At 37.6% G+C, this 23,101-nt stretch overlaps 1 protein-coding gene across 8 annotated transcripts in view; it reads right to left on the bottom strand.

The window, feature by feature from the left end:
• The window catches only part of NSD1 (nuclear receptor binding SET domain protein 1), a 153,366-nt gene that overhangs the window by 27,052 nt on the left and 103,213 nt on the right, over positions 1-23,101 (bottom strand). For all 8 annotated transcript variants that reach the window (XM_070793315.1, XM_070793318.1, XM_070793314.1 and 5 more), the window contains 6 exons: positions 21,346-21,464; positions 20,266-20,409; positions 17,219-17,342; positions 11,021-11,221; positions 9,084-9,263; positions 1,865-2,021 (listed from right to left, as the gene is read on the bottom strand). In XM_070793315.1, coding sequence (XP_070649416.1) covers positions 1,865-2,021; positions 9,084-9,263; positions 11,021-11,221; positions 17,219-17,342; positions 20,266-20,409; positions 21,346-21,464 — 925 coding nt within the window. The remainder of the gene's footprint in view (positions 1-1,864; positions 2,022-9,083; positions 9,264-11,020; positions 11,222-17,218; positions 17,343-20,265; positions 20,410-21,345; positions 21,465-23,101) is intronic.

The following is a 23,101-nucleotide window of genomic DNA, read 5'->3' as shown; positions in this document are numbered from 1 at the left end:
AAAATGAAAATCTGTAAACAATTTAAATATTCAACATTAAGGGAATGATGGAAGTTGCTGTGGGACACTATACAACAAAATATAAATTGGCCTTTAAAGAGGGCAACTTTGAAAAATTACTAGAAGTATACAAAAATGGAACTCCCCAAATAATACCCCACCCCCATCAGCTTGGCAAAGCAAGCATATAAATTACAACAACAACCTTTAGGAAGACAATGCTATTCTACTGTGAGAATGCGGTAAATAAACTCCCGTGCATATATACCAAGAAACACAGACAAAATGTTTATAGTTCAAACATGAGAATACATAAATAAATAAATACACCACACTGCATGTAAACATAAAGGAACACTCTGGAAGAGTGAAATACAAATGAACCGAGCACTGCACTAACCATAATATCTAAGGAGCAAAAGAAGAAATAAAAAAACATGCTGCAAGAAAATACAGCAACAATTCCTTTATATAAAGGACTAAAACATATAGAATCAAACACACATATGGTAAATGTATACAGTCAGGCAAAGACAAAACACAAAATGCAGTACTGCAGTTACTTCTAGGGATGGGGAGAGAAGACTCAGATAGGGGCAGAGAGGGAACCTCAAAGGTGCTATTTTTTTAAACTGGGAGGTACACACACAAGTATTTCTTTAAAATCATGCATGTTATTATATTTTTTGTGCACTCAACATCATGTGAAATTCCGGGCTGGATGACTCACAAGCTGGAATCAAGAGAGCTGGGAGAAAAATCAACAACCTCAGATATGCAGATGATAGCACCTTAATGGCAGAAAACGAAGAGGAACTAAAGAGCCTCTTAATGTGGGTGAAAGAGGAGACTGAAAAAGCTGGCTTAAAACTCAACATTCAAAAAAGATCATAGCATCCGGTCCCATCACTTCATGGCAAACAGATGGGGAAAAAGTGGAAACTGTGACAAATTTTCTTGGGCTCCAAAAGACTGCAGCCACAAAATTAAGAAACACTTGTTCCTTGGAAGAAAAGCTATGACAAATCTAGATAGCTATTAAAAAGCAGAGACATCACTTTGCCAGCAAGTCCATATAGTCAAAGCTATGGTTTTTTCAGTAGTCATGTACAGATATAAGAGTTGAACCATTAGAAGGCTGAGCACTGAAGAATTAATGCTTTCAAACTGTGGTGCTGGAGAAGACTCTCGAGAGTCCTATGGACTGCAAGGAGATCAAACCAGTCAACCCTAAAGGAAATCAACTCTGAATATTCACTGAAGGACTGATTGATACTGAAGCTTCAAAACTTTGGCCACTTGATGCAAAGAGCCAATTCACTTGAAAAGACCATGATGCTGGGAAAGATTGAAGGTAGGAGGAGAAGGGGATGACAGAGGATGAGATGGTTGGATGGCATCACCAACTCGATGGACATGAGTCTGAGCAAACTAGGAGATAGGGAAGGACAGGGAAGCCAGGCGTACTGCAGTTCATGGGGTCACAAAGAGCTGGACATGACTTAGTGACCAAACATCAACAATATGCAATACAAGTAATTTTAAAAAGAAAAAGCAACACATACAACTGGGTACAAATAACAATAGGTCAGTTATCTTGAAGGTGCATGTATTGGTGTGTCTGAAAGTAAATATGCCAAAATGTTAGCGATGCATCTTCATTGTTTGTGATATTATGGGTTTGTTTTCATTAATAAAGCTTCTACAGATGATATATAGTTTAGTATACAGTTTTTTTCTTTTATGATGGAAAGTTAATGGGGGAGTGGGTAAACCTTCTTTAATTAGGCCATTTATTTAAAAAGTTAAACACAAGAAACACAGGCTGGTGAAAGAACTGTCAGTCTCCTTCATGCTTACTCACCTGTATCTTCCAACTTTTACCCAGACAATTTCTCTGTAATGTGGCTTTTTGCCTGCCTTACAGTCATTGCAATACCAGTTTCCTTCAGGGATATCAATGTTCAGGCATTCACGATGAAAAGCAGCAGGGCAAGAATCACAACACAGAAGGCTGCCTCCTGTGGGAATCAAAAAATCTGGCACTCAGAATCACAAGGCTGCATACAAGGACCCAGCTGAAATAGGTTTTGCTCAGTTCCTAACCAATTATCCTGCAGCCCAGGGCTTGGTAATTTAATTAGTTATTTACAAAGACTTTTACATAAGAGTATTCCCTCTCCAATGTACTTGAACCATACCCCTGGGGATCTGTTAAGAGTCACAGCAAATCATGAGATCTTACTGGCAAAATTAGGTTAAGGCAATGAGGGCAGAAGTAAATCCCTAAAAGTCATGTATGTACACAACCCGCCTCCCCTCCAACTTCTTCCTCTTCATTAAAAGACAACACATTATAAATAAATATCAATGATACACAATGACCAGAGTATAAAGAGCACAAGCTTTAAGTGATATCAGATTTGAACTCTAAGACATATCAGTCTGGGGAATTCACTTTCCTTGCTGAACTTTAACTTCTTCAATGGTAAAGTATTTTCTGCAATGAACACTAAATAATCATACCTATCTGAGAACTAAATAAGAAAATTAATTGCCCCACAGTGCCTGGCACATTAGTAGTCTCTATAAGGTCAGTTCTTTCTCTTTTTTTTAAATTACTTTTTAATCATTTTTTGTTGGGTTCTCTCCTAACACCTTAAGGGCCCTTTGCAGAATAAACTTTATAAATGCATAAAATTAATACAAGAACATAGAATAAAATGAACAGAATGTTAGAACAAGACATTAGAATTATATACAGTCCTCTGTAACACACAAATAAGATCTAGCAGTAGTAATGACTGGACACAAGGTTTCAAGATATCTATAATAATATCTGATTTTTACTGGTGACAGAAATCACATGTACTACTGTGATTTTTTGCCTGAACTTCAGTTAGACATGAGATCTCCCCTTTCCTGCTAAGTTTTCAGATACCAGATTAATTATATACATTGCAACGAGAATGAATTTTCACTTCTTAAAAGATTTTTACTCAAAATGACTCAGTTTACATATCTGAATGTGAAACATCATGGTTACAGATAAAGAATTTCAGGTAAAGAGATTTCACGTATACGTAATATGATAAATGCCTTATTTATCTCATGCCAGAAACTAGCATGTTCAAACACGATAGACTCAAACATGTAATTGCAAGTTTCATCCTGAAGAGATAATGAAGGACAAAGCCATAAGCAAGGTATACATGTGCATCTTCCTGGTTTAACTGTGCTTCTTTTCCCACATAAAAATCTATGAAAAACTTACTTTTGTGACACCATCCTCAAATGATTTCTACTGGGCCTTTCCTTTTCTCAATAAAACAAGTTTTGGGGCATTTGTTTTGTTGCGTCCAGAAATGTGCTTTTAAGACCCAACTCTGGCTTCAACTAGAGAAAATCTCCTGTTTTGTACACTGGAGTTCAGATTCAGAATAAGGCTTCATTTCATAAGAGGTTCTGTTGCTACAAAACAAGTTTCCAGAACTTGTTTATTTAACACATATAGGCTGTACTCTATGCTCTCAAAAGTCATATTTGGCTATCCTTGTACATTTTATGGAGAGGGCAATGGCACCCCACTCCAGTACTCTTGCCTGGAAAATCCCATGGACGGAGGAGCCTGGTGGGCTGCAGTTCATGGGGCTGCTAAGAGTCAGATATGACTGAGCGACTTCACTTTCACTTTTCACTTTCATGCACTGGAGAAGGAAATGGCAATCCACTCCAGTGTTCTTGCCTGGAGAATCCCAGGGACGGGGGAGCCTGGTGGGCTGCCGTCTATGCAGTTGCACAGAGTCGGACACGACTGAAGTGACTTAGCAGTAGCAGTAGTAGCGCATTTTATAGATGGTATAAACAGTCAGCACAAGACATAGAGTCACATGAGTTTAACCACCCCAATAATGGAATACCCTCTAGAAAATTCCTCTCTATGCTTATGTATCTGCTGAGTCAAAATTTAATAACATGCTAATTACATGGCCTTTGTAAAACAGAAAAAAAAATCCACCTTTTATTCACCTGATATTCATGACAACTACAAAATATATACAATAAGGCATTTGAATTAGGGCTTCAAAGAAGGCATGGGAAAAAAAGTCTGGATTGAAGAATAACCAGTGATGAAAGGCCAAGGGTGGGAAGCACAACAGTTTTGCTGGGAAGGACGTAATGGGATGAGCTAAGGGAGGATATGAAAAGAAACTGACAGGATTACTCTGGGTGATGAATGGGAGACAAGCAGGAGGATCTGTCTGGTGGGAGTAAAGGAAACACATAGGAAAAAGAGAGGAAGAAAAGAAGGAAAACCACATGAACCATCTTAAGAAACCAAAAGATGAAAAGATGGTATTTGGTGCAATAAGGTAAAAGAAAATAAAGTGTAAATAGATTCTTGAATCCTAGTAATAGATTACTTTCTAATTTATGATTTACCATATTATTACCCTAACACTGATAACCACCTTCAGTTTTCTCCTACACATGGACAAAAAAAAAATGACTTAAGACTACTCTTTCCTTGTCTTGTAACAGCAGGATAATCTTAGATACTCAGGCCTTTTAATAAAACAGTTTGCCAATTACATGGCCTTGGTAGAAAAATCTTCCAGGAACATGTTATAATCTTGAAAAATAAGGAGATTCCCAGCGAACTTTTGTTGATATGGGCTAAAAATAGTATTAATTCATTAAAAAGTAACAATGAACCTATTATGTTAACATTAAGTAACACTTTAATGGATAACTTGGTGATTGTGAATAGTGCTGCTATGAATATTGGGATGCATGTATCTTTTCAAATTAGAGTTTTCATCTTTTTTTGGACACATGCCCAGGAGTGGGACTGCTGGATCATATGATTAACTCTATTTTTCGTTTCATAAGGAACGTGCTTCAGAAGATAAAGACTCTGCCTGCAATGCTAGGAGACCCGGGTTTGATCACTGACTGGGTCAGGAAGATCCCCTGGAAAAAGAAATGGCAACCCATTCCAGTATTCTTGCCTGGAAAAGTCCATGGACAGAGGAGCCTGGTGGGTTACAGTCCATGGGGTAACAAAGAGTCGGACACGACTGAGTAAACATTCTATGCTGTTCTCCATACACCAATTTACATTTCTACCAATAGTGTAAAAGAGTTCCCTTTTCTCCACATTCTCTTCAGCATTTATTATTTGCAGACCTACGATTTTGATCAATGGCCATCATACTTTTTTGCAAATATTTTTTTACTTGAATTTCTTGCAAAATGTGATCTGGTGAAGAAAATCTGGTCTCTCACAAATGAACAGTTAGAGAAAGGGTACTGTAATTCTCCTTCTTTGATACTATACACTAAAACCTCACAGGGTAAACCTTAGTTGGTGTCAACTCTGAAACTATAACAATAAACTTTCAGTACTATTACATTAAAATTCATTGATCTGTCTTGCACTTTGAATGGATCCTTTACATATGCCTGGTTTTTTAACATCATGCATTGTTCCTATGGAAAATATTAGTTAACTGAGTCTGGCAGATCTTCCAAATATTTTTAATACTTATTTCTATTTATTTGGCTGCACAAGGTCTTAGTTGTGGCACACTGGATCATCAATCTTCACTGTGACATGTGAACTCTCAGTTATGGCATGTGGGACCTTGTTCCCTGAAGAGGGATTGAATTTGCGGCCCCTGCACTGAGAGCATGGGACCAACAGACCACCAGGGAAGTCCCAGACCTTCCATATTCTGACCTGTTTCATTACATACTACTAAAATGTCACATTTATTAGTGTCACCGTGATCTCATCAGTAAATACTAGGAAGTCATTAAGCTCAGAGTCAGTAGGTATAGGTTTTCCAAAATTCTAATTTCCACTAAAGAACTCAAATTTTATCATTGGCAACACTTTGTCAGTTGTTTTCCCTTGAATTGACATGCTCATTTTTATCCATTCCAAGAAAATATCTGACAAATATCCAAGAATGAAGAGCCATGGTTTTTCAGTAATTTTTAAGACTAAAAATGGTGTTCCACAAACAAGGCAGGTAGTTCAGATTGCAACTCAATTACATGAATGCTTAACTTTAGATCATGATCAGTATGCAACAGAACTGCTTTATGTATACCTAAAACCACATCTATGTGAGAGTTGATATTTAATAAACTTTACTTACTTTTTGCATCACTGATTTGATGGACGTGAGTTTGAGTGAACTCCGGGAGTTGGTGATGGACAGGGAGGCCTGGTGTGCTGCAATTCATGGGGTCGCAAAGAGTCGGACAAGACTGAGCGACTGAACTGAATTGAACTGAACTGAACTTACTTTTTAAAATCAAAGACATTGTGGGACTTCCCTGGTGGTCCAATGGTTAAGCCTCTCTGGTCCCAATGCAAGGGGCCTGGGTTCGATCCCTGTTCAGTGAACTAGATCCTGCATGCAGAACTAAAGAGCCCGCATACTGCAACTAAGACCCAGTGCAGCCAAATAAGGAAATAAATATTTTTAAAAACTAAATAAATAAAATCAAGGATACTGTTACGTGAAACTTCCATGTTTTTACTGCAAGTGGGTAAGTGACACAGAACACAGTTACTGCTTTTACTTGTACAGTTTAGAACCACCACCTGGATTTGTGTTAAGGTGTTGGTAGTTTTACTACTGGCTATATACCACCAGTGCAAATGTCAACAAAGTAAAAAAGGCAAGTAACATCTAGGAATTATTATGAAAAGAGCTATGATGTCATGAAGGCTTCTGAACGTGTCTCTGGGTCCTCTCCACTTCCCAAGGATTCATGGCTCACATTTTCAGAGCCACTGCTACAGCTACTATGTTTTCTTGGGTACTCATTACTATGCCACAACTTAAGACTGCCATCACACAGAAACCACACTACTTTTGAAACCATCTCATACTACTTATGTAATTAAAAACAGTCTAGTGCTAAAGCTGTTTTATCTCCCCATTTTCATGAAACATGGAAAAGTTTTGGAGCCTGCATTTCAGCCTCTCAGACAGATGTCTACCTTTTCATTCTAAGAGACAAGACAATCACAAAGCTAACATGTCTAAAACCAAATCCAGCACAATCCTTTGTGCAGTAAAATATCCATAACTACATAAAAATTCCATTTCTACCCGAATGATTGCATTTAATACTCTATTTATTCTATATTAGCACCATAACTTAAGGATGTATTGATGCAAACCCTAGTCATGTTACATAAATCTTAAGAGCAACAACAACAAAGTCCTGATTGACCATTTTCCATCACATAAAGCAGTCATAAAACTTTTTTTGGCTTTAGCACTCTTTAGTATATACAAATTTTTCAAAAGGGATGCTAATTCAAATACAAATGCTGACTGACTCTTAAAAATTAATCCCTCAGAATGTTTGCAACCAGTCAAATTTTCATGCAATTGTATCACCAGTAAGTAGATCTTAAGAAATAGAAAAGTCAAGAAAATTGTTTCCCTCAAATTACTAACCAACAAATTTTAGTCAATTTGAGAAGGAAATAAAAAAACTAGATAAAAGGATGTTGGTACCACCCTCAACACTAAAAATTAGTAGAGTAATATCCTTAAAAGTTTTAGAAAAAGAACAAGTGGCCAACAATCTTATAGTAGCCCAATGTATGCTTCTAGAACAGAGGTAAAAGTTGAACAGTCTCAAGCAGAGAAACGCAGGCCTCCTGGGTGCTTCTCAGAAGTCTGGCCAACTAAGAGAAAAATTGAAATAAGGAATTCAGAACTATAAGCACCACAGTAAACAGACTGGTGGAGTACTAAATATTCCACTTAATGTAACTAGCAAAAATCAGGCTGTGTTTAAGAAGGAAAATATTGATTCTGCTCTAAATTAGAAGTAAGTATGTTTTAAGTAGGGGATGTAGGGGAGATACAGATAAAGGCATATAACTTATTCTTCCTTCATAGAAAACTTTATAGAAACTAATATATGTTATAGTGAGGAAATATTTAACAGAAGTTCATAAATTCTTTTACTTTCCCCTTATTTATTCCCTTTTAAATATAAAATTGATTTTAAAAAACCACACACAATCACGTAACACCATCTTCTAGAGCTATTTCTATCCAAACTTCTGCCCCTTCTACTTACTTACATGCACCTCTGTCTGGAGTGTTATGACCTAATATTAAGCAATGTTTTTTTCTGATATAGGACTTGGGGCTATTCAGGGTTTTTAAAATTTCTTATTTACTTCCAATTTATTTTTTACTCGCCTCCACCTTTACTGAGATATAATTAACATATAATATTGTGTACATTTAAAATGAACAACATATATGTACTTGATATGTATATATACTGTGAAAAGATTACCACAATAATATGAGGTAACACATTCAATACCTCACGGACTTCCCTGGTGGTGTGGGGTTAAGAATCCACTTGCCAGCGCCAGGGATGCAGGTGTGATCCCTGGTTCAGGAAGATTCCACATGTCGCGGGCCAACTAAGCCCCATGTGCCACAACTACTGAAGCCTGTGTGCTCTAGAGTCTGCACGCTGCAACTGTTGAGCCTGTGCTCCACAACAAGAGAAGCCACTGCACCACAAGAGAGCGCAGCATGCAGCAACAAAGACCCAGCACAGCCAAAAATTAAAAACACCTCAAACAGTTACAATTTTAATCAGTGTGTCTGTGTGAATTTAAGATCTGATTTCCCAGCAACTTTCAAAAATGTAGTATCATTAACTATAGTCACACACACACACACAAAAACTATAGTCACAATATTGTACATTATATCCCCTAAATTTATTCATTTGACAACAATCTCAAATTTTCCAAGAATGACTTTGTTTTTCTCTTAATCTTTTTAATTGTTTCAACTGTTTATCATTTTGTTAAAATTAAATCATTATTCAAAATAACAAAAAAAAAAACTTCTCCCTATTAGGGAACAAAACCACTATACTGTTATCAGTAATTCAGGACATCATTTCCCAATATAGTTTCTAGTGGCAATGGAAGAAAACTATATATTTGTTGCAATTTAACACTGCTAAATTAATCTCTCTTTACACTATCCATACAGCAACAAGTTAAGTCTTACCTTCAGAGCACACAAAACACCAGCTAACATTAACATGCTCATGATTTCGGCAGCCACGCCTAGGGGTAAAGTGATTAGGGCAGATGATGCTATTGGATGCAAGGATCTTTGACCCAGCAGCCAGGCAAAAGTCATTGGCATGGTATGCCACTGGGCAGCGGACACAGCGCATCAGTCGACCTAAAAATACAAGAAGCAGAAAAACCAGGGAGGGACAAAAGAAAAAGAGATTAAGTATAAAGACAATGTGAGTGTAAGTATAAAAGCAATGTTATTCAAGTCTATTTGCTAGCACTGGGAAAATGACACAAACAAATGGAAGCACTACTAGGTCAAGAGATCTTAAACACTCAATTCTCTATGAAAAAGCTGAGATGGAAACCATACAACAAACAGCCTTAAGGAGTCAAAGACACCACAACAGTAAGCAAGCCTGCTTCAGCAAGGATAAGCCGTACTCAAACCGCTGTCCTGACTCTTTGGAAAATGGAATCAGCTGCAGACTAAACAGTGGTGGTACGTGTGTATATGATCAGACTAAAAGACCAGATAGTAGAAACATTAATGGTTGCTTTTGTTGACTTTTACTCTGTGATTCTTTTAGATGAATGAACCTCTCTACCTCAAACCCACTTGAGATATATCTTCTAACGTACTTTACCAACTAAAAACCATTACCAAGTCACCTGAATGCAATCTGCAATAGCAAATGAGAAGGGGAAAGTAGCTGATGGTTAAATTGCAATTTTGGTCAAGAACGTTATGGTATCTACAGGGCCAGGAAATCATCTACAGAAGGTACTGCCAGTCTGCTTAAAAGAAAAGCCAACACTGCTGCATTTTTCCTGCTCAGTCCCCATAGGGAGAAGGGAGGCTCTTTGGGCAAATAAGGATTTAATAGTAGAGACACTATATTTGACTTTCAGTGAAATCAGTAAGAGACCCACTATTACTAAGCAGAAAGAATTTAGACACTTGAGTTTACCTGTGCCCACATATAGTTTGGAAAGCTCAGCTCTCAGCCTAAATATGACAGACTAAAAAATTTTCAGGATAGGAATTTCCATTTTCAAAAATAAAACCAATCAGCACAAAATAAATTCTGCCCTATATCATGTCCGAATGATATCACATCTGGTAGCCACAGATACAGGGCCCACAGGAGAAGAATACATTTTATTCTAATGGAGGAGGACATCCAGCAGAGGGAACTCCCTACCAGTCCAGTGGTTAGGACACTGCACGTTCAGTACCCAGGGCACACGTTCAATCCCTGGTTGGGAAACTAAGATCCCACAAGCTGCATGGTGCAGTCAAAACATGTAAGATATCCAGCAGAACACCTTTGCAAACTAAATGTCACTTGAGTTCCAAATATTTACTGGGCTTCCCTGGTGGCACAGTGGATAAAAATTCACCTGCCAATGTAAGGGAAAGATTTGATCCCTAGTTCTGGGAAGATTCTAAATGCCAGGGAACAACTAAGCCCACGTTCCACAACTACTGAGGCTGCACTCTGGAGGATACGAGCTGCAACCGCTGAGCCTATGTGCCACAACTACTGACATCCATGCACCTAGAGCCTGGGCTCTGCAACAAGAGAAGCCACTGCAATGAAAAGCCTGTGCACTGAAATGAAGAGCAGACCCTGCTTGTCACAACTAGAGATATCTGTGCAAAGCCAACGAAGACCCAGCACAGCCATAAATATATAAATATTTTAAAGCTACTACGTAATGCCAGGGCTCCAAAAAGCACATGTAAAAATGTGGTGGCTGCTAGACTTGTCTATTATTCTCTGACCTCTCACGGTAGATGCTGGTACGCTAACAAAAGCTAGACGCCATGAAGATAGATAATAGATTCCATCTGGAAACATCCACTGCCAACGAAGCTGAGGTTCTGTAATTAGATTGGCCCACACAAGAAACACATACCTTTAGACGCAGAAACACTGGCTGGATTGGCAGCATGGCAGGTAGTACATATGTGGAGGGAACACCGGAAGCCCTTGTTCTGCATCACGGTGGGTGGGTACTTCTGGACGCACTCTTCATGGTAAAACTTTCCACATAAGGGCAGAAGGCACCTTTTCACATCTTCCCCACTCTGCTTGCATACAAAACAGGTATGTATTCCTAGGAAACAGAAAGAAAACAAATTAATATAAAACATGAGGATTCACTCAATGCTAACCCATTAGGTGGAGAGTTAGTGAGTACACAATTACGCATGAAATTCCAGCATGGGGTGGGGATGGAAGGTTGCCCACACCACAAAGCAACTCTCGGACACCAGCTGGTATCCTGCAGTTCAACTCAATTCTGACACTATCAACTTGGAGGTAGTATCAGATTCCTCAGGTTAAATAAGGGCTCAGTCCTATAAGACTGTCCTCCACATCCACTCTTTCAGACACCAGTTTTAAGACAAGGTTGTCATCTGCACTTCTGACCAACTGGCTATAAATCAAATGCTGGGTTCGATTACCTTGCTCAGGTGGCTCATAGAACTCAGAGAATCATTTTACTTACTAGATCATCAGTTTACTAAAAAAGAATATAATTCAGGAACAGCTAGATAAAAGAAATACACAGAACAAGGTATGGGGAAAGGGCTCAGAGCTTCCAGGCTCTCTCTAGGCATGTCACATTCCCCTAATCTCTATGTGTTCACCAACCCAGAAGCTCTCCAAACCCCATGCTTTTGAGGTTCAATGGAGGCCACATTACTTAGGCATGATTGATTAGATCACAGGCAACTGAGGACTAATCCAACCTCTAGCACTCTCCCCTCCAAAAAAGTCAGGGGGAGATGGATCCCTTTAATCATACGATTGGTTCTCCTGGCAATCAGCTCCCATCCTTTAGGAAGATCCAAAAGTCATCTCATTAACATTAAAAAAAAAAAGGGACAAACATCTTTATAGCTCTCATCACTTAGGAAATTTCAAGTGTTTTAGGACCTCTGTACCAGAAACTGGACAAAGACCAAATATGTATTTATTTAAAATCATAATATCACAGTAAAGAACGTTATAAGACTGGTCAGGATGACAACGTGAACCCACTGAACAATCTTAGTGTTATTATTAAGTAGAAATTTTAATACACACTTGCTGAAGTGATGTAACAGGAAGTATACATCCCCCACAAAGTACTCTTGCCAAAAGAAAGCTGACCTGACCTAACCCAGCCTCCAGATCTAACTACACGTTTCTGGGAAATATGGAGGATAGATGAACAAATTAAAAAGATACATTAAGGATATATCAACCAAATTTAGAATATGGAAAACTTAGCAGACAAAGGTGCTGTTCCAAGAAATAAAGAATACTAAAAATGGGTGAAGGGCCCCTGAAATATGTGCAGGTATTTGGGTCCAGCTATAAGGTTCGTCATGTAGGGGTGACAGGTAAGGTATGGTTTAGCACAGGTGCAACAGGGAAAGCACAGGTGCATACTAAGCACTTAAAATGGGACTAGTCCAAACTGAGATGTGTAGTCAGTGTCAATACACACTGGAGCTTGAAGACCTGGCAAGCAAAAAAGAATGGAAAAAATTTCAGTCATTTCCATATTAACACATTATTGACTGAAGACAATGTAACACCATGGGCATTACCTTCTGCAAAAATTCCCCAGTCAATAATGTGTTAATTATATTTTTTAATATACTGGACTAAATAAAACATATACTTCTCTTGTGGAAAAAAAAATCAGGTGAGGGGAATGATACTGTTGTAGACTAAGAGAAATTCAAGAGATGAATTTTTTTTTTTTATCAAAAAATACAATACAGGGACCTTATTTGGATCTCGATTCAAAACACTATATAACAATATATTCAAAGACAAAGTGGGAAAATCTGAAAGTGGGATTGAGTAGCTGAAGACACACAGGAGTTACTGTTTATACTGGATATTATTTAAGTTTAAAAAAAAATATGCTAGTTACATATATTTTGAGTAAAATGAGGCCAAATGTTGTAATTACTGAAGCTAAGTGATGAGTACATTCAATCTTTTATACCTTTATCTTTTATAGTTTTCTCTCTACTTCTGTGTATGTCTGAGGAATTCTGTAATAAAAAATTTAAGACAGAAAAAAAAAATCTACCTCTCTCTGAGAAGCAGCATAATATAAGGGAAACAGCCCAGGTTTGAGAGGCAAGACAGACTTGAACATGAAGCCTGCTTTTGGCACTTGCTGGAAATAGGAACATATTAAAATTACCCACTTAAAATCTTTATAAATAGTGATATCACCCAAATAATAATGATTTTATGAAAAAAATCTTAAATAAGTATTTGAAAAGAAGCTATCTACTTGCCTGATGTTGAATAACTGGCAGCCAATACTGAAGTGGAGTAACCTAAGTTATGGTGTGTTCATCCTACTACAGGAAAACAGGGTGAGCCAAGTAAGAAATGACTCCTTTATGCTTACTCTATTCACCTTTACTTAAACTAGGGTAAAATTTTCTTCATTCAAAAATAATAACCTTGGATTTCCCTATGGTCCAGTGGTTAAGAATGTGCCTGCCAATGCAAGAGACATGGATTCGATCCCTAGTCTGTAAGATTCCACATAATGCAGACCAACTAAGCCCGTGCTCTAGAGCCAGAGAGCTGCAACTGCTGAAGCCCACAAGCCCGAGAGTCCGAGCTCTACAGTAAGAGGAATCATGGCAAGGAGAAGCCCATGCACCACACCCAGATGCCCACTCACAGCAACCAGAGAAAGCCTACACGCAGCAACGAAGATCCAGCGCAGCCAATAATAAATAAATAAATAAAACATCTCTCTTACCTCACATAATACATAAAAAACTTAATTCAACATAGACTATAGACCTAAATGTGAAACCTAAAATTATAAAACTTTTCAGAACAAAATCTTTTCAACACTGTGTTTAGCAAGATTTCTTAACCAAAAAAAGAAAAAAGATTTAATCAATTAAAACAAAAATTTCATAAACTAACCTCAACATTAAAGAAAAAACCAAACCCAATTTTAAAAAAGCTTTGAGCATTCTTTCTTCCTCAAGACAGAAAACTAAGCACATAAAAAGATGTGCAATATCATCCATCATGAAATGCACATTAAAACCACAGTGAAATACCACTACTCATCTGTCAAATGGCTAAATTAAAAAGACTGACACTACCAAGTGTTGACGAAGATACGGCAGAATTAAAACTCTCACACATTGCTGATGTGAAGCAAAATGGTACAAGGACTGAATGTTTCTTAAAAAGTAAAGCTGACCATATAAACCACCATTCTGCTCTTAGATAAATATACAACAAAATGCATGCATTCAAAGGATACACAGTTCTTTGTTTAAAATAGCCTGACCTGAGATCTATCCAAAGGTACATCAATAGATGAGTGGATAAACAAACTGCTATATCCAAACAATGGAACACCACTGGCAATAAAAAGGAATGAATTCTCAATACCAACAACAGTGTTGTTGACTCTCAAGATAACTACAACAGAGGGATGGTTTCAAAGGTGTGTACACACACACACACGAAAAACTTATCAAAATATACACTTTGTGTAGTTTACTATACACCAATTAAACCTCAATAACACTATTTTAAGAAAGAATGAATTACTGATACATACATCAACACACATGAGTCTCATTATGGTGAGCTGGACACAAACTCTAAAAAAACGTAAATCTAATGTGCTATGAACAGAAAGCAGATCACTGTTAACCTGAAATGGATGATGGGGGTGAAGGGGTGAGGTGCAAAAAGACTGACTGGATCTGATCACAAGGAAAGTTTCTGGCATCATGGCAATGTTCTAAATCTTCACTGTGGTCATGGTCGCATGGGTGTATACATTTTATCAAACCTATCAAAACATGTATTTAAAAGAAGCACATTTTATAGTAGGCAAATTGAACTTCAATAAAGATGATTTTTAGCTAGCATATGATCCTGAAATCCCATTCCTGGGCATTATCCAGAGAAAAACAAGGTTCAAAAGGACACATGAACCCCAGTGTTCACTGCAGCACTGTTTACAAGTCGAGATACGGAATCAACCTAAATATCTATAGACAAACAGATAAAGAAGATGTGGTACCTCTATAAAATGGAATATTACTCAACCATTAAAAAAGAATGAAACACTGCCATTTGCAGCAACATGGATGGACCCAGAGACTGTCACACTGAGTAAACTAAGTCAGATAGAGACAAACAAATACAGTATGATAGTGTTTATACACAGAATCTTGAAAAAAATACAAGTGAATTTATTTACACAACAGACTCATAGACTTAAGAGAAAAAAACTTATGGTTACCAGTGGGGTAGGGATAATTAGAGAGTTTGAGATAGACATGTATAGAGTACAATATCTGAAATACATAACCAACAAGGACCTACTGTATAGTATAGGGAGCTCTGCTCAATACTTGTAACCTAAATGGGAAAAGAATTTTAAAAAAATAGATACAAGTGAATCACTGTGCTGTACACCTGAAACTAATACAACATTGTTAGTCAACTACACTCCAATATAAAATGAAAGTTAAAACAAAATTAGAAAAAAAAAAAAAAAAAGATCTTTCTAACAAGATAAGGATAACAGAGATATGCACATACCTAAAATTTGTTTCTAAATTTCATTTACAGGGCTAGATGGCACCATATGGCACAAAATGATCAAAAGCCCAACTATGCAGAAGGCAAAATTACCCCACAACTATCTTGTCTTCCAACTTTTGTTCCTATACTGCTGAAAGTGGTGGCAGAAAGATGAAACAACTCAATCTGACATAGCCATCTACTTACAGACACCAGTTAATTCTGTCTCTTATTTTCCACAAGGGCTAGTCTAAACCTATACTCTTTCCTTCAAGTTACAAAGTTACAAAACCTTCCCCACCACTCTCACCATGTCAAGGAAAATGTCTGTCTTCCTCATAATTACACTGTACATTCCTCTTTAATCTTTTCATCTCTTCAAGACTATCCTCTCCTGTCTCTGTGACTGTACTCCATCAATAATTGCCCCTCCTATTATGGAAATTTATTTCCCTACATAATTCTCAACCTTCATTCTACTAAAGATGTTCTTCCTCCTGACCCTAAAACATCCTACCTTCAGCTCCTTTTCTCAATGAAGTTAAGTTTCTGTAATACACAGTGTACACTGCTACCCATTCATCTTTCAGTCTGGTTCAGTAAGGCACTCTCTCTTGCTTCCAAAAACAGATCTCCTTTTCACTCCAGAACCTCCTTGGTCTATCTGACATGTCTGCCTCTCTACGGATATTCTTTTTTGACTAGTTCCTCAGTAGCCACATTTAAGTGGATATCTCCAGGTACTGTTATTAGCCCTCTTCTCATACTACAGATGCTTTCTATTTGCATGACATCATGCACACCTACAGTTTTAATGACTTATAAGATCTTTATTATCAGCCCTATTTTCATACTGTAACATCTCATAATGCTGAAAAAAGAGCCATCTCTTTAGCACAGCTGTGGGGTCTCATCTGACTACTCCTACTTACTGACCCGATATATATATCTTGTAACTCTCACAAAACAGCTTTCTCATTTTTTTGTTAAACAATTTGTGCACTTTGTTAATTATACATTAATAAAATTGTTTAAGTTCACAAATAATCATGAAGTGAATACACTTCTTACCAGTCAGATCAAGAAACATAAAATATCAGTAACCCAGAAGTCCTCCTCATCACTCCCTATGCCTCACCTCCTCCCTAGAACTCCAAACATACTGAACTATGTTATCTATTCCCCAAATAGTTTACATGTTATTTACTGGACCTTCCATCCTTCTCCTCCACAGACCAATTTCTATTTCTCTCTTTAAGCCAAACTCAGACACCTTCTTCCCTGGCACTATGCATCTTCATCACACAGCACTTTAATGTTCACAACACTGTTTGCATTACGTGATGCTACACATTCATTATTCACTTTGAGTTCTCTGGAGGGCAAAGACCACAGAGCACCTATCTCTGTGTCTGTAGGAATTAGTTAAGTATTACCACAAAAAAAGTGTCTCTAATAAACAATTTTTTCCTAAAAAACTTAAAGCTCAAAACTTCCCTGGAAGAAGACCTATCTACTTTACCTGTGCGACATTCATTGCAGATAAACTTTCCTCTGGGCATTTCAGTTAATCCAAGGCACTCCAAGTGGAAAGCCCCACAGCACTGAGCCTCACATAATAGCAGCTCACCCAGTTTCTCACAGTTCTGTTAGGAAAAAGAAAACAGATCTGTCTATAGAGAAAGGTTTTAAAAATCCCAAGCAGAAAGTCTTCATTAAAGCAAAAATTAAGAAGCAGCTCTGGCAGAAACAAAAAATACCACCATTCATTCAGCTAGTATTTAATTACCTCCTTTATGCCAGGAACAACAAGGTCCTGGCTCCCATCATCCTTACATTCTAAGGATACGAAGATACAAGTAAATGAATAAACAAAAATATCAGAAAATAAGTATCTGGGTAGAATTCAAATAGCAAATTTGGACTAAGTGGTTAGGATTGGCCTCTTAGACTGGCCTCTGAATAAGTCAGCCATGTGATATGAAGAGACCAAAATGACAGAAAGTACAGAAAGCCCACAGATAAGAAAAACCATTGCATGCTTATGAATCACAAAGTCAACATCATTGGACAAAAGCAAACAAAAGTTAGAAGTGGTAGAAATGAGAAAAAGACAAACAAGAGCCTGGCTGTGTGGTCTTATAGATTATTGCACAGAGTTTCAGATTTTATTATAGTTACAAAGGTGTGTCATTATAATGAGAGCTATACCAAGGGAAGGTTGAAGATAGGTATTTATCTAAGCACAGGTCCCTATGACTACATGAAAAATTAATTGAAGGGGGGAAAGCAGAGATAATCAAAGAGGCTACTGCAATCATTCAAGCAAGAAATACTGCCCAGTTGGGTTGGGGTCACAACAGTCCAGAAGGGCTCTGGTTGACATCTGAACAACCCTTGAGATACATCAAGAACCTGTATGAGAGAGATCACCTTTCTAAATTAATCTCATCTAAAACAGGGTGTGAATGATGATAGAATCTTAGGAAATAAAAATCTGACTTTGTTGCTTTGAAAACATTTAAAGAGTTATTAAAATTCTGGAAATTCCCAATATTTGTTACACCTTTAAATATTTTCCCCCATAGTGATTTTCCACTTGTTTCCCTATAGTAATATCAGCAGAAAAATGCTAAACATGAAAAAAGTCTTATACTTATTTTGTAAGACAAGAAAAAGGGAAAGATGGCTAGGCAAGTCTAACATTTTCAAGAACCGAAAGAAACAGAACAGGTCTTGGCCACCTAACATCAAAGTTTAAATAAGCAAGCAACGAGAAAAGCTTTGGGAATAAAGGGCTAGAGACAGCCAGGAATTAAAAGGGGAACCGCAAAAGATCCTGAGCCAGTATCACGTTTGGCCCTCCCATCATCTACTATTCATACAAATCCACCTTCATCACTCAAACAGGAAAACTTCAAGTATACTATGTACTGAAGGATAGATTTTTCAAATTAACCATATATTACAGACTAATCCTTTAATTGGGATGACCATGTAATTCATCTTTCCAATTGGGACACCAGAACATGAAAGAAGGTGCTGTCAATAAATAAGTTATACAAGCACAACAGACTGAAACAAAGACTGATCCAAACAAACCAGGACCACAGGGTCATGATACCTTATATTATATGACAATTTTGGTGGGCTTAAGTCTCTGAGGACTAACACCACGAGCAGGACTGAATATAATCAACAAGAGACAAACTGAGTTGAAATTATATTGGCCATAATAATAATATTTTATACCTGGAGTAGTTTTATTTTTTAGAAGTTTCAATTAGGAAAAAAGACACTAATATTTTCAACTTTCTATATGCAAGTTTTAATGCATTTACAAGGGTAAATTAAGACTGTGAAAAGAGAATATATTACCAAAGCATCCATTTAATTGACTCTATTCCCAAGTAAGATAAAGGCATTTGACATTATAGCATCACATTTCACAGAAAAGCAAGACAACATAGCAGTTAAGGCTCAAATCCAGGCAATATGGGTTTGAATCCTAGCTTCACAAAGTGACTACAAGCAAGCTATTTAACACCCAGTGCCTCAATTTCCTTATACAGTGTATTAAAAAGCAAAGACATCACTTTGCCAACAAAGGTCCATATAGTCAAAGCTATGGTCTTTCCAGTAGTCATGTACGGATGTGAGAGCTGGACCATAAAGAAGGCTGAGCGCTAAAGAATTGATGCTTTTGAATTATGGTGCCAGAGAAGACTCTTGAGAGTCCCTTGGACTGCAAGGACTCAATCCTACAAAAAATCTATCCTGAATATTCACTGGAAGTACTGATGCTGAAGCTCCAATACTCTGACCATTTGATGTGAAGAGCTGACTCACTGGAAAAGACCCTGATGCTGGGAAAGACTGAAGGCAAAAAGAGAAGAGGGCAGCAGAGGAAGAGATGGTTGGATGGCATCACTGACTCAATGGACATGAATTTGAGCAAACTCTGGGAGACAGTGAAGGATACTGCAGTCTGTATGCTACAGTTGATGGGGTTGGAAATAGTCGGAGATGGCGTGGCAACTGAACAACAAAAATGATGATAACAAAATCTTATGAGATTGTTATGATACCTAAATGATGCAGTATTCAAAAAGTGAATGTAAAAACACTTAACATATAACAAAAACACTGTATGCTTATTAAACAGAAATACAAACTGTAGGTTCGCTAAAGTAGTAATAACTCCTTACGCAAACAAAACAAAACAGACCAAGAAGATCTCAAAGTGACAATTCTCCTTGAAAAATTCCCTAGAAACCCAAAGATTCTTACACCATGAGTGCAGCAAAATTACCTCTGGCTGAGCAACCACAGAGTCTCTGCCACCTCAGATCTAACTTTATGTTATCTACCCAGGGACAACACTATTTTACTTCTCTTTTTGTGGGGAGAGAGCAGAGTTAAAGCCTTAAAGAAGATAAGTAATTCCACTGGAATCATCGCAGAAAATTTTTATTCTAACCATGACTAAGTCATCAAGAGATGGGAGACAACGATTTCTCTTAAAAGATAAGCATGCAATCAAAATGCAAGTTGGCAAACATTCTCTACCTGACAGACATTCTCCTTGAGTGCGGCTCCACCTCCTCGTTCCCCCTGCAGCTTTTTAGATGCAGGCATTCCATGGTCGTTTTCTACACCCTCCTCAACAGTCTCCTTGGGGCTTGCAGCTGTCCTGTGTGTCATCAGTTCTCCCTTGCAGAGAAAAAAATAACATCCCACATCTGTATTATTGATGTCTCCGCCATCTGACCCCCTCCCTCTGGGCTGCTATTTGTCTATCCATTAAGCACTTACAGATGTTCAGCCAATCACGCGGGCGGACTGCATGCAATGTTAGTTCTAACCCTGCTGTGATTGGGCGGGTAGTGGGCGCCTCATGCCCTGCCACTAACTGCTCTGAGGCTGTTCCACTGGAACTTTTTGAGCTGTTCCATTTTAAGGTTTCACTAAGGGAGAGAAAACATTCTTAAGTTTATTTGATTACTTATTTGTCCTTCCAAGATCAGTATTTCCTAAATAATGCCCCCCTTGGGCATTCTATTCATATTGTCCTGGAAAGAAATGCTCTGCACCATGTGTGATGCTGACCTGACTTGTTCTAATTCTCTCTTAACCTGAATTGGAAAGTGAGGGATAGCATCAATGACTTCAGTGATGCTCTGTAAGGAAATGGCTTTAAACTTCTGTTTCCTAAAAGTCACCGTTTACAAACATTACTCTAAATTAAGTAGTTGGCAGTTTCAATATATAAGCAAATGAGTTTTTCCCTTAATTGTAGCAGTCTCAACGTTTAAAGGGCAATATCCAAGTTCATTTGGATCATGTATTTTCTTGGTATTGGTGCTCTCTGGTTTTAGAACAATTTTACTTCATGATGAAACAAATTATGTATTTCATCTGACATTTAGAGCATGAGGTGTGATCTTTTAAAAAGGTCATGCCCACAGGTACCATATGTGTTTTGACTTACTTCTACTAGAATCAGGTTCTCCTTTTCTCCAGTATTCCTTATCACTACTAACAATAGAATACTATTTTCAGGTAAACTCAAGGGAAAGAGGGGTATGGACTCTACTGTGAAAAGAAGCTTCACTATGGAAGGTCAAAAGATGAAGAACTGAGTAATACCTCAGAGTTTGGAGTTTCTTTTGATGAGATGTCATTTTTCACTTTTTTACAATGCAACTTGGCTGTAGCATGCCTCTGTCGTTTTCGCTTCCTTGGTTTATCAAACAGCTTGGTGGTGCCTAGGATAGGACAACAGGTGTTACCTGATGGCTGATAATGTACATGTCTAAGAACTTCTAATCTCAACTAAAGATATCTCCTAGAATTATGGAATGTCAAGAGTGAAAACCAACCTTAATTTTAATTCTCTGACTTTGTAGATGAGGAAAACAGGGGAAGAGAAAAAAAAAAGAGACTTACCCATTAGTATATATGTAGCTGGGGAAATGGCTATACACATACATATATATGTATGTATGAAGTGAAGTCGCTCAGTCGTGTCTGACTCTTTGCGACCCCATGGACTGTAGCCTACCAGGTTCCCCATCCATTGGATTTTCCAGGCAAGAATACTGGAGTGGGTTGCCATTTCCTTCTCCAGAGGATCTTCCTGACCCAGGGATCGAACCTGGGTCTCCCACATTGTAGGCAGACGCTTTAGCATCTGAGGTACAGGGAAGTATGTATGTATGGGTGTATATATATGTTCTGTTTCATACAGATTAAACAGTAAATGTATAGATTATTAAAGCAATTTCATTTTATATGATTGATATGAAAGACTTTCTAATTCCAGAAAGGACTTTAATATCATTCAGATAGGGAGGAAATGCATTTAGTAGTCAGGTAAAGATAACTAAAACCAGGCCTCCAAGATTAAAGACAATAAAGTATATCACTCTCTGAGTTAAGGATTAAGATAAAAAATTGAAATACATAAGATGTGGCTTACAGGAGGAGAGAAGAACACCTCCGTACCCCAACCAATACATCTATCAGCCAAAAGGATATATTCATGCAGTGGTATTATAACCTCGACCATCCAACAGGGTAAAATAAATGCCTAGTCTGACATATTTAGAAAATGGTCTAGACTCTCCTTCAATTTATATTCTACATATTTCAACTTTCTGTTATAGAAACATTAGGAGGACTCTAAAGAGGTATTTTGTAAAATGTTCCTGGATATTTAGGCTAGATACCAATGTGAAGGTTGGACTTTGGAAGACTGCTTTAGGGTTCTCTTCTTGAACTGCCTGATCGAGATGGAGAAGCTCTGCTATCAAAGTAGCTGTCAGACTAGACTAAAAAGGAAGAGTCAATATGGTAGCAGAATAAAGGTTCAAATTTCTCACAATGAAAACACTTAGATGAAACTTACAAAGGATTACGTACGGGCAGTAGATTTTACAAAAAGCTGAAGTACAAGTGTATATGGAAAGAGCAGATATCATTTTGAAGGTACTTTTTGTTTTAAATCAAAGAAACAAATTCACCACCCTATATTATAGCTGCATACAGGGTTAAAATAAGTTAATATACTGCTAAACTTACTTGCTGAAAAACTTAATAATCACAGATCACATTTACAGAAGTGTACACTGAAGACCACAAAAAATACAATCTCCCCATAATACCTTTTGCTGATAGACCATATCTGATGTACTGTGCTCAAATATAGGCTAATATTTCAGGGATGACACATTAATACATGGCACTGGCAGACAACATGATCAAAGGGGTAGAAAGAATTCGAATGGAGAAAAAAGAAAATACAGAGTGGATAACGAGACAGTAGTGTGGCAATAACTTTGGTCAGATTTGAATATCCCAACTCTGCCAGCCTCTTTCATCTTCATGTTTCTTCTACAAATAG

Source organism: Bos indicus, chromosome 7 (assembly GCF_029378745.1).
Source record: "Bos indicus isolate NIAB-ARS_2022 breed Sahiwal x Tharparkar chromosome 7, NIAB-ARS_B.indTharparkar_mat_pri_1.0, whole genome shotgun sequence".
NCBI lineage: Eukaryota > Metazoa > Chordata > Mammalia > Artiodactyla > Bovidae > Bos > Bos indicus.
The sequence above is the reverse complement of the archived record's forward strand: the minus strand, read 5'-3'. Positions and strand labels throughout refer to the sequence as shown.